Source organism: Lolium perenne, chromosome 4 (assembly GCF_019359855.2).
Source record: "Lolium perenne isolate Kyuss_39 chromosome 4, Kyuss_2.0, whole genome shotgun sequence".
NCBI classification, from domain to species: Eukaryota; Viridiplantae; Streptophyta; class Magnoliopsida; order Poales; family Poaceae; genus Lolium; species Lolium perenne.
Genome location: NC_067247.2, coordinates 80,640,482 through 80,653,144, shown reverse-complemented (window position 1 = coordinate 80,653,144; position 12,663 = coordinate 80,640,482). Strand labels below are relative to the sequence as shown.

General features: G+C 46.9%; 1 protein-coding gene across 1 annotated transcript; it reads left to right on the top strand.

Annotated features, from left to right (window-relative positions):
- Positions 1–854: 854 nt before the first annotated feature.
- On the top strand, positions 855–12,294 carry LOC139839008 (uncharacterized). Its single transcript, XM_071829043.1, has 5 exons — positions 855–959; positions 1,062–1,325; positions 1,404–1,570; positions 11,880–12,009; positions 12,098–12,294. Exons 1-5 carry the CDS (start codon positions 890–892, stop codon positions 12,292–12,294), a joined length of 828 nt encoding a protein of 275 aa, XP_071685144.1. The 5' UTR covers positions 855–889.
- The last annotated feature ends 369 nt before the right edge of the window (positions 12,295–12,663 follow it).

Below are 12,663 nucleotides of genomic sequence, written 5' to 3'. Positions count from 1 at the left end.
CTCTTGTCGCGTGGAACCATACAGCTCCGCCAATCCACTCCCCGAGGTATTTTGTCTTCCCGAATTTTTATCTTGTTCCGCACTTTCTCTGCATCTCATTGTATTGGCATCTCTTTAATTTTCCTTTTGTCACTATTTTTACAGAACCATCCTACTATGACTTCCCTTCCTCCTCTTCCTGAGGGTGGAGAAGTCGAAGAACAGGCTATCATTGCCGAAGATACTCAAGGTTCTTCTATTCCCGAAAGTGAAGTCGCGGGTTCTCACAAATCTGCGGCTTCCCGTGAAAAAGAAATTGAGTCTGAAGCCAGTGAGTCGACGCAATCCCTTCCTCCTGCTGTTTCTCCAAGGAACAAAAGGAAAAGGAATGATGCCGAGGATTCTGGCACCTCTAAGGCTGAAGAAGTTGTTCCTTCTCATCCGAAGGCAGCTTATGATCCTTATATTGAATCCCTCGTCAGCTCGTAAGTCGTCTTTAGTGCTCCCTATTTTTGTACTCGAAATATTTATCTTGTCTTGCTTTTTATGCTGCCGATTTTTAATCAACAGTGATGACGAGGAAGAAGTACCAACTACTGACGTGGCTCCTCGGAAAAGCACGTCACGTACTGTACTTGCCTCAGACACGCTAGTTGAAGGAGAAGAAAACTCGCCTCCTCAACAAAACGTCGTCACCACTACTCCAGCATCAAGCCCCCTTGTTCCTTCACCAAAAAGGACAAGGGTTGAAAAGATTGTTGAACCTGCCCCTCAGTTGGGCAGTTCGTCGACTCTGCTCTTGGATGATGTAAGCTTGTCGACATCTATATTTTCCTTATTTTGCTTTTTTTTACGCCTTCTCTCTTTTTCATGCCGATGTTTCTCTTGCTGTGTTCACCTTGAATAGCCTATGATCAAAGATCTTCTCCGCATCGGCTCCCAATTTATTGGGTACCGTGAATATGCTAACAGAGCCGAAGGTAACGACCTTTAAACTTGCCGTTTTTTCCTTGACTTTTTGCTCCTGTTGCTTGTCGCGATTTTTGATCTTTCTTCTCTCTTTTTTTTTTATATCTCGACAGAGAAACTTGCAGAGGCCAACGAACGTGCCGACGCACTTGCTCAAAAACTTGAGCAAAGTGAAGCGGCTCGCAAGAAAGCCGAACTCGCTGCTAGCAAAGCCAAGGCCGAAGCTGATGAAGCCAAGGCGAAAGCTGCTGGTGTCGAGGAACTGCAGAAAAAACTTGAGGATGCTACATCTGCCTTAGACGAGCACAAAGCTGCGCAAGCTTCTCGTGAAGAAGGAATCCTCAAGCGCCTGAAAACTCAAAGTCGCCGCACTTTCAGTAATTTTGCTGATCCCTTCTATTTTTATGAGAATCGTTGTTTCTTGTTTTTTGACTAATGCTTTGTTTCCTTGACAGCCCAAACAAACCAGGATTTTGATCTGACGAATCCTGTCGATGACCCGCTCCTTGACGCACTTTCCTATCTGGAGCTTCATGGGTCCGAGATTCGTGAAGGTGTGTCGAATGCTAACGCAGTATTGTCGGCATTGTTCCCCTACTTCTTCCCAAAGAAAGAGGAGCCTGCAACTTTCCTTAACCTTGCCAAGATGTTCAACTCATCGGAAGACCTTGGACTGAAGATGCGCCAAGAAAATATGAAGGTTGCCGTTGAGAACACTGTCGCTTTGGTTGCTGACAGTCAACAGACTATCGACTGGATGAAAGTTGGCGACACCGAACAGATAGAGCAATCAAGGTGGAAGTCGCTGATCAAGGCAGCCAAGCCCAACACAAAGAAGATCTTGGCCTATCTCGGGATTAAACCAGCGTCGACTCCTAGCTCGTCAAGGCCGGAGGTCTAGTTGCATGCCTCTGTTTTTCTTTCTATTTCTTTTGCTCTTGTCGCCAAAGTAGTCATTTGGCGACACGTACTTCCTTAGCTTCACTGTAATGCCCTTGTAATTATTCCAAGAGATTAATGAAAACTCTATCTTTGCTTGTTGTTTGATGTTGTCTTGTTTAAATTTCAGTTGATATTTGATAACTATACTCCATCTTCCGCTCCTTCCAATGTTTCGCCTTCTTCTTCTCGCGCGAGGAGAGCTTTTGCTGATACTGCACCTGTCGACGATACCTTGTCGCAAGAACTGGATGAACTTCGACAGAAACTTCAGTATGCGAGGAAACAAACACTTGTGATGATGGAGCAATCTCGTAAGTCATCTGAAGCCGAAAAAGTTGCTCTTCAGCAAGCTCGCGAGGCCGTGGCTGCTAAGGAAATTGCTGCTTCCGAGGCTGAAAAGGCGACCACTCGAGAAAATTTCATGCTCGAATTAATGAATGAAGCCAGTGCAGATATGTCGGGTATGCTTGCTTCATCCTCCGATATCTTTCATCTTCATGCTATGTCTCTTAAAGGTTTCCCCTTCGTTGTTTTGATAGGTTCCTTTGCGATCTTGCTGCCGAGGAAGAGAGGGTAAATGCTAGGACGAACCTCCTTGTTAACCTTTCCCTGGACCATGGTTCTTTGTTTTGGGCTACCCCAGAGAGGACCCGACAAATTGTCAGATTCCAAGATCGCACCTCTCAAACTCGCGATTTCCTTGACTTCTGTACCAAGACCTTGTCCATGGTTTACAACTCCATGTTTCCTCGGAACGTCCAACCAAAAACTCTCCCTGAATTGATGGAAAGATTCAAGGATGCTGGCAGTATCCATGATTTTGTCAAAGCTCAACCGTAGTGGCGCCGTATTTGCTCTTATCATGCTCCAGATCTGCCACTCAAATCTTGACCTTACCCAAGTTGTCGCGAAAGTTCATCAAAAGGTAAAACGTCGAAGAGTTGGTGTTGATAGGATTAACACGAAGGTTACGCCTGTAGCCGAAGAAATGATTGAGGACCTTCTTCGGATGGACGCCGACTTTTTTGCCGATGGCCATTATGCCGATTTTCTTGGCGCTGCTCCTGAAGAAAACAGAGTTACTCTTGACAACATATTGAATCAAGACTAGTTATTTTCCTCTTGTAGATATTTCTTTTTTGTAACCCATGACTATGATTATATTGTGAAGTAACCACTATATTTCTATGTTTGTCTAGCCCCCGAGTGTCTCGGTGACTCTTTACTATATTTGTATATTTGCGAGGTTTTGAACCAAGGCATTTATATATTTATGGCGAATATGAGCCCCCGAGCTTCTTTATTGAGTACTATTTTGTATTTTTACTGACTCACGAGGTATTTTAATACCAAGGCAAGGTTTTTTCTTTTTTGATGGACTATATTGAAATTCGTCGGAGCGAAGACTTTGAACATGTCGAGATTGACACTATCTTTATTATATTGCAGCACCGCGAGCCCGCCTCATTAAAAACCTTCTCCGGCCCCACTCGGTGCCCCGAAAAAGGAAAAGAGTGCGTCTGAAAACTCGCGGGCGTTTCAGTACATTGAAGTTTTGCAAGGACTATATTTCGACTCTAGGCGTAGAACCGCCTGAGTTGCGCCACGTTCCAGGGGTTTGGCTCCTCCACCCCTGTCTTCTTGTCCTTTATCCTGTATGCTCCTCCTCCGATTACTTCCGTGACAATGTAAGGGCCAAGCCATGGTGACTCGAGTTTTTCATGACTTTTTTGCGTGAGCCGAAGAACTAGGTCTCCCACCTGAAAAGATCTTGGCCGCAAACGTCGACTGTGGTAATTCTTCAAGTCCTGTTGGTATTTGGTTACCCGAGACAATACTTCGTCTCGGGCTTCATCAAGTGCATCCACGTCGTCTTCTAGCGCTTTTCTCGACACTTCTTCGTCATATTCGACGACACGTGGAGAGTTGTGCTCTATCTCGATTGGTAGTACTGCTTCTGCTCCATGAACCAAGAAAAACGGAGTTTCCTGTGTTGCTGTGTTTGGTGTTGTTCGGATGCTCCACAACACACTTGGTAGTTCTTCTGGCCGTGTATGCCGAGCTTTTTCCGGTGGTCCTAACAAGCGTTTCTTGATGCCATTGCAGATGATGCCATTGGCTTTCTCGACTTGCCCATTGGTTTGAGGATGTGCAAGCGACGCAAAGTGCAACTTGATGCCCACCTCTTCGCAATAATCCTTGAATTCGTGGGATGTAAAGTTACTGCCGTTGTCTGTGACGATGCTGTGGGGCACTCCAAATCTGAAGACGAGGTCTTTTATGAATTTTACTGCGGATGCTCCGTCTGGTGAATTTATCGGCTTCGCTTCTATCCACTTTGTAAATTTGTCGACAGCTACTAGCACATACTCCTTTCCTCCTGGCCAGGATTTGTGTAACTTGCCCACCATATCAAGTCCCCATTGAGCAAAGGGCCATGACAATGGTATTGGTGCTAGCTCTGCTGCTGGAGAGTGAGGTTTTGCGGCAAACCTTTGACACGCGTCGCAAGTTCTTACTATGTCCTTGGCGTCCTCGATTGCTGTCAACCAGTAGAATCCTGCCCGAAAGACCTTGGCTGCAATAGCTCGACTACTCGCGTGGTGGCCACATATTCCTTCGTGTACGTCCTTCAGAATTATTCTTCCTTCTTCGGGTGTAACACACCTTTGCAAGATGCCTGAAATACTTCGCTTATACAATTCTCCTTTGACCACCGTGAAAGCTTTGGAGCGTCGAATTACTCGTCTTGCCTCAACTGGATCATCGGGTATTTCTTTCCTGAGGATGTATGATATGTACGGCTGCATCCACGGTATCTGTATCACCATGACCAGGTCCTGATCTTCTTCTTCTTCCTCTTGCTTTTCCTTGGTAGCCCCCGAGGGTTTCTTCTCCTTCTTTTTTGATTTTGTCGACTTGGTGGATCTCTCTGTTATCTCTTCCCAGAATACACCTGGCGGGACTGCAAGGCATTGCGACCCGATGTTTGCAAGAACGTCGGCTTCGTCGTTGCTCAATCTACTAATATGATTTACTTCGCATCCATCGAACAACTTCTCGAGCTCGTTGTACACCTCCTTGTATGCCATCATGCTATCATTGACTGCGTCACATTGGTTCATAACTTGCTGAGCCACCAACTGTGTGTCGCCAAAGATTTTTAGTCGAGTTGCACCGCAGGCTTTCGCCATCTTCATCCCGTGTATGAGAGCCTCATATTCTGCTTCATTGTTAGATGCGTTAGGGAACGTCATCCGAAGGATGTACTTCAGCTTATCGCCTTCAGGTGATATGAGCACTACTCCTGCGCCAGCCCCTTCTAGTCTTTTGGACCCGTCAAAGTTCATGGTCCAGGTTCTCGACAAATCTGGAGGTCCTGTATTTTGCAACTCCATCCACTCTGCGATGAAGTCCGGCAGTATTTGCGACTTTATTGCTTTTCTTTTTTCATACGTGATGTCCCGAGGGGAAAGTTCTATTCCCCAAAGGGAGACACGACCCGTAGCTTCTGGGTTGTTCAGTATATTTGACAAGGGAGCTTCATTGACCACTATGATTGGATGTGCCGAAAAATAGTGGCGCAATTTTCGTGCTGTCGTGAACACTCCATATGCTATCTTTTGGTACTGAGGATACCTTTGTTTTGAGGGCGATAAAACTTCGCTAACGAAGTATACTGGCCTCTGCACGCCGTGGAGTTTTCCTTCTTCTTCCCTTTCAACAACTAGCACCGTGCTCACCACTTGGGGCGTGGCTGCGATATACAGCAGGAGAGGTTCCCTTTCTTTTGGCGCCACCAAAATTGGTGGTGTCGAGATTGTGCGCTTCAAATCCTCGAAAGCTCTGTCGGCTTCTTCGTTCCACTCGAATTTATCTCCTTGCTTTATCAGAGCGTAGAATGGTAACGCTTTTTCTCCCAGCCTAGCGACGAATCTGCTCAAAGCTGCGACTCGCCCCGTTAGCTGTTGTATCTCCTTCAACTTTGTTGGCTTCCTCATTGTTACGATAGCTTGTATTTTGTCGGGATTTGCTTCAATCCCTCTTGCTGAGACTAGAAACCCCAGAAGTTCTCCTATTTGGGACGCCAAAGGAACACTTCGTCGGGTTCAGCAGGCGGAATTTGTCGAGGTTATCAAAAGTTTCTTTGAGATCCTCGATCAGTGTTGTCCCCTTTTTTGACGTTATGACGACATCGTCGATGTATACTTGTACGTTTTTTCCGATCTGTGTCGCCAAACACTTCTACATCATTCTCTGATATGTTGCTCCCGCATTTTTTAGACCGAAGGGCATTGTTCTGTAGCAAAACACGCCGTAAGGTGTAATAAACGCGGTCTTTACTTCATCTTCTTCTTTCAATCTGATCTGGTTATAACCAGAATATGCATCCAGGAAGGAAAGACGTTCACATCCAGCCGTGGAGTCGATAATTTGATCGATCCTCGGGAGGGGAAAGTGATCCTTTGGGCAATGTTTATTGAGACACGTAAAGTCGACGCATGCGAAGGACCTTAGTGTTTTTCTTCGGCACCAAGACCGGGTTTGCTACCCATGTGGCTTCGTGTGAATATCTCTTTGATAAAACCAGCTTCTCGTAGTCGATTAATTTACGACAGCATGGCTTTGCGGTTTGGTTCCGAGAAACGCCGCAAAGGTTGTTTGATTGGTCTCGCCATCGATCCAAGTTTAGGTGGTGCTCGGCAAGTTCCCTGGGTACTCCTGGCATGTCAGCTAGACACCATGCGAAGATTTTCCAGTTCTCACGGAGGAACTCGACGAGCGCGCTTTCCTATGCGATATCCATGTCGTTTGCGATAGATGTCGTCTTTTTCGGGTCTGTCGGGTGAATCTGCACTTCTTTTGAATTTTTCTCAGTACTGAAAGTTGATTCTTTGTTTGGCCTTCCAACGTCTGGTAGTACGTCGTAATCAGTCATGCTTTTTGACGCCAAGTACTCAGCTTGCATCCCGAAAGTTTCTGACAGCCGGTGAAAATCCTTGTCGCATTTATCGGCTAAGGCAAAGCTTCCTTTGACTGTGATTGGTCCCTTTGGCCCAGGCAACCTCCACAACAGGTATGTATAGTGTGGCACCGCCATAAATCTAGCATATGCTGGTCGTCCCAACAGAGCGTGGTATTGTGACGGAAAATCTACGACTTCAAATTCGAGCCTCTCGATTCTATAATTTTCTCGGGTCCCAAACTGAACGTCGAGATTGATCTTTCCCAATGGATAACTTGGTTTCTCCGGTGTGATGCCGTGGAACCTTGTGTCTGTTGGTTTCAAGTTTGCTAAGGATATGTTCATCTTCCTCAATGTATCTGCATACATAAGGTTCAAGCTACTGCCGCCGTCTATGAACACTCGAGAGACATCAAATCCCGCGATAATCTTTGGCAGAATAAATGCTGACTGCCCTGGTCGAGGAACTTGCTGCGGATGATCTGCTATTGTGAAGCCGATATCTTGTCCTGACCAATTAAGGTACTCAACTGTTGGTGGAGGCATTTTCTCTGCCATAAACACCTGTCGTGAGATTACTTTCTGAGCTCTATTGGACGGCCTTCCCTTTTAATCATCGACACTGCTCCATTGGAGTTAGGATCAACATAAGGTGGTGGTGCAGGTGCTGCCGCTATTCTGAGCTGATGCCGATTGTCGTCTGTGATCACGGGAGGAGGCGGCAAGTGAATCTCGCTTCTAGGTTCTCGAGGATTTCTCTGTGCTGCCCGCGCGTTAGCGTTTTCCGCATACCGCAACATTGCCTGAAAATTTCGACAGTCTTTCTGCAAGTGCCCTGACCGTCTTTTACCGTTCTTTGTCGAGGAAAAAGTGCATCTGGCACGGTCCATTCATCATCTCTTCAGGGGACACGAAAGGTCTTGGGAACCTAGGCCCGCTATTTTGCCTGCTGCGTGAATCATCCCTGTTATCACCTCGCTGTTCATTGCTTCTCTGGTAATCATCTCTGTTGCTTCCTCCTGTATTTGTCCGAAAACCTGCCGAAATTTGTCCTGGAGCGTCGTAGTTCTGGTACTGCCGAGGAAATCTTCGCCTCGGTTGATAGTTTCGACCACGGTCCTCCTCTGGCGACCTGTGCCGTTTGTTATGGACAGCGTCTTCTCCATCTGCCCATTTATTTGCTATCTCCATTAACGCGGATACTGTCTTTGGATTGGTCCTTCCCAAATCCTCGACAAAATCTCCACGCCTGACTCCTGCGACAAACGCATCTATTGCTCTCTCGTCAGATATATTTTCTGCCGAGTTTTTGATGATATTCCACCTTTGGATGTACTTTCTCATTGGCTCATCTGGCTTTTGTCGACATGCTCTCAACTCCTCTAACGACGCGGGTTTTTTGCACGTGGATCTGAAGTTCTTGACGAACACGTCCTCGAAACTTTCCCGGTGTCGATAGATCACGGAGTGAGTTTCTTTATCCACGATCGTGCGGCTCCACTCAAATGCACCTGAATGCTTTGCATGGCTGTTGCCCTGGTTCCTCCCGTGAGCTTCACTGTCTCCAGATAGTCGACTAGCCAATCCTCTGGATCTTGAAGGCCGTCGAACTTTTTGAAATTGTCGGGTAGCTTGAATCCTGAAGGGACTCGAGTTTTTCGGACTCTCCTCGTGAAGCATGGCAAGCCGCACATATCTTCGTCGTTAAGCTCCGGAGATTGCCGATGATCCCTTCTGCTTTGTCGTGCTCTATCGACTCTTGCTTGTGCTGCCGTATCTCTTGCTCCACTTGGTCTTTCAGGGGCTGCCGCCGTTGCTGCTGCAGGTCGTGGACTATTTTGCCTTGCTGTTCCTTCGGGAGGCGTTGAAACGAACGCTGTCCCCATAGCTCCAACTCCTGCTATCGCCATATTGTATAGTGTTTCCCTTGGATCACCTGGAGGTGGTTTAGACGCGAGGATAAAAGCTTGTGTCGCCATATACCCAGCTTCTGGTGTCTTAGGGATAATGTTTCCTCTTGTGTCTATCGACATAAAGGACATGTCGAGGTTTTGAACCAAGTGCTCTCTTTCTGCTTCGGGTATGTGTTGTAACCTTGATCTTCCTCTGTTCCGAGCCTCCCTGTGGCTATCACCCGAAGTTCTAGATTGTCGACTCAGATCTGCCCTTCTCCTGCTGGATGCAGAAGCTGCTTCCTTTCTCCTGTTCAACTCAGCTGTCTGTTTTTCCAATTCCCTCGCAGCTCGTGCGAGCCTATATTGATATGCTTGCAATTCCTCTGGTGTGGCCGTGGTAGCCATTGGTTCTGTACCGTTCATAGCTCTCGCGGCTCTGTCCCACGCTGTTTGTGAAAGTTGGACTCTATCTCGCGGCTCTGGCCCGACATATTTGTTGCCCAGGCCTTGGCGCAGATTGGAGGGATCGACGTATGGATTTCCCAAACTGTCGAAAGCCTCAGATGTTTCCTCTTGATCTTCAATGGCATAAATCTGATGATACTTTGTACTCAGATCTATGTTAGGTTTGGTGACATCATCGTTTAGATTGATGAAGACCTTGCCCACTGTGATAGATTTGTCGATGAAGTCATAGCTGTCGACATCGCTTGAGCCATCGCTTATATATGAGTCCGCAGATGACTCAAACGACATGTCGTTGAAGATCTTGGCGAGTTTCTCTCTTGTTCTGGTGCTGATGTAGCGTGTCGCCGAAGTTTCTTCTTCTCCTGACTCGGTTGACGACGCATAGCTTGAAAAATCGGAATCGACCACCGACGATCCCGACGAAATCGGAACCTCGACACGATACGATCCTTTCTTCTCGACGCGAAAGTGAAACCTTCCGAACGTCATCTCCATGGGCTCCGCCAGATACGCATATGCATCCAAACGGGAGGGTGGGTGAGGAACAAAATCGACAAGACCAGCAGCGATCTGTTTACCTCGATCCATTGTGTTGCTTGCAGTTGATGATGTCGAAGATCTTGAACGTGCCATCGAGATCAGATCCTTACGCCTCTAATTCCCACAGACGGCGCCAATTGACAAGGTATCAACTTGTCAATGCCTATGGATTGTAGGCTAGGGTTTAGTTAGAAGTAGAGGGCAAGTAGATCTCGAAGGTTTCAGCCGAAAAGTACTCGACGATTATGAAAATTAGGGTTTGCAGATAATGATTCGATGATCTCCTCGTCCCTCGACTCCCCCTTTATATAGGAGGTGGAGCCGAGGGATTCGTGTAGTACAAATTACAGAGTCCGGGACGGTTTCTAACTCATCCCGCCAGATTACAGATAACACTTCCTATTACAACTCTTGACTTTCCTTGATATATCTTGGGCTCCCGAATCTTCTTATTCTTCGGGTAGTGGGCCTTCAGTAAACCCCGGGTACTATCTTCGGCAGGCCCATTCGGGATGCCTATGTCATCAGGTGATGATGAAGATTCAGTGGATTCAACATGATGATCGTAGAGCTAGAGTTGATATCGCTCTCTTATCCCTTTTGAAAATGGTCTGAATAGACGAGCTTCTGCTCCCTCCTGTTTACAAAGGAAAACTGGCTTTCCGCAAAATAAGCTCCACATAAAGCCTCGCATACCCGCTTTGCTAACAGGTTGTACTAAGTCTTGCTGAGTCCCTGTACTCAGCCTTGCATGCTTTGTTTCAGATGAAGTTCTTCCAACTGATGGTGGCTTCTACCTTGACGTCAACGAGTAGTTCGGAGTTCCTCAGGCGGCAGCCTGAGACTTATGGGCTGGGACGTCGCCTTATCTTATGGCCTCTTAGGCCCTTTGCAGTCTTGTTATCTAGATAACATAATTTGCTTTCCGTTGCTTGTTGAATTGTGGTCAGTGACCTCTGCGTGTAATAAATTTGGATCTTAACTCTGCTAAGAGTTGTAATATATTTGCTTTCAGTCGTAGAGTCACTGTTGTGTTACCGATTCTCACCCTGTAGGCCCTAGAGATCTAGGTTAGGCTTATGCCAGATGGGATATCTGGGTTTGTCTAGCCCTGACCTCCGGGGTCGCGACAGGTTTTGGTATCAGAGCCGGACTGCCTATAGGAAACCCTTTCGACTGGTCGATGTTGAGTCTAGTAGTTGTGAAAACTATTTGAAACCTAAAAGCATTTGCAAAAATCTGAATAGGACTCTTTTTACTCCTTATCTGGTGTCACTCTAATGCTGAGTCATCTTACCTTGTTTTGATTGAAAAAGGTTTTACCTCTACCCTGATATTTCCAAACTTATAGGATCTACGACTTTGGGTTGTTTTCTCTAAAAGTACTCCGTACTTGGTTGCTTAACTCAGTGTTCCTAAAGTTACATCAGTTGATGTGAATCTTGTTCCTTCCATTCAGTGAATGTTATCATTCCGTTGAATTCTTTCCAAGGAATCTGTTTCTCATGATCTTTGTCTTTCTCTTCAGGATGGCTGGTCGTGGTCGTGGTCGTAACCGACGTGGACAAAACAATGCTGAACAGGAACTGCCGCCACCTCCCACAATGGCGCAGGTTCTTAACAACATTGAGACCAACCGCCTGAGGAATGAACAACTCCTGGAGCGTGTAGCTCAAAACACAGAGCGTCATCCCGACAACTGTGTCACACTTGGGGACTTCATCCGTGCACTGCCTCCTGTCTTCACCCACCCCAAGGAGCCTCTTGATGCTGATGATTGGCTTCACACCATCGAGCGCAAGTTCAACGCTTTTCATGTTCCACCAGGTGAACGCGTGAACTTCGCCACCTACCAGTTAGAAGGTGCAGCTGGTTCTTGGTGGGAAGGTTTTTTGGCTCTTCAAGCGCCAGGACATGATGTTACCTGGGAGGAGTTCGTCACAGCTTTCCGTGCAGCCTATATCCCCAAGACTGTCATGGACATCAAAAGGAGGGAATTCCTGGACTTTTCTCAGGGGAAGCTGGATGTGGAGACATATGGACGTGAGTTCACTCAGCTGTCTCGCTATGCACCCCGTGATGTGGTTGATGATGCTGATAAGTAAGATCTGTTCCGCAAGGGACTTAACCCTGAGCTTCGCTATGAGATGCTGCCTTTCACCTTCCAGTCATTCCAAGACCTGCATAACCGTGCTCTTCTGATGGAGAACGGAAGAAAGGATATGGAAAAATCTAAGAAGCGTGAAGAAGGTGATTCTCGTGCGTCTTCCTCTCACAACAAGAAGCGCCGAGTCTGGATCCCTTACAGTGCTGTACCTCGTGCTCCCTATGCACCAAGGTCTTCTGGCAATAACTCTAAGCCACCCTCTGGTGGTTCAAGCTATCGTCCTGCCATGGGTACTGTGCCTAGTGGTGCTTGCTACTCTTGTGGTCAGCCTGGCCACTACTCAAAGGAGTGCCCCCATAAGCCAGCTGGTCGTGGATATTCTCAGCCCAAGAAGGATGACCAATATCCCTCTGGCCGTGCCCGTCTGACCCATGTCTCTGCTGATGAGGCTGAAGAGGATCCAAGCGTCCTAATGGGTACGCTCTATATAAACTCAATCCTAGCTACAGTTCTGTTTGATTCCGGAGCATCACATACATTCATATCTCAAGAGTTTGCACGAAAGCATGATATACCCTTTGAGACAATGCCCTCCCCTCTAGAGATCACAACTCCTGGGTCTCGTTGGCAAACCATTTGGATTACCCGTGAGGTCATAATCAGTATAGGGCCAGTATGGTTCCCCACCTCTCTCATTGCCCTCAAGTTAACTGACATTGATGTCATCTTGGGCATGGATTGGCTAGTAAAGCATAAGGCTATCATTGATTGCGCAGCTAGGTCTGTTGTATTGACCA

Bases quoted from the DNA above. Each gene is read 5' to 3' on its own strand.
- LOC139839008 (XM_071829043.1), top strand. From the start codon at position 890: ATGATCAAAGATCTTCTCCGCATCGGCTCCCAATTTATTGGGTACCGT. The intron at 960-1,061 runs GTAACGACCTTT...ATATCTCGACAG, and splicing joins ATATGCTAACAGAGCCGAAG to AGAAACTTGCAGAGGCCAAC. The intron at 1,571-11,879 runs GCAACTTTCCTT...CTGTTCCGCAAG, and splicing joins TCCCAAAGAAAGAGGAGCCT to GGACTTAACCCTGAGCTTCG.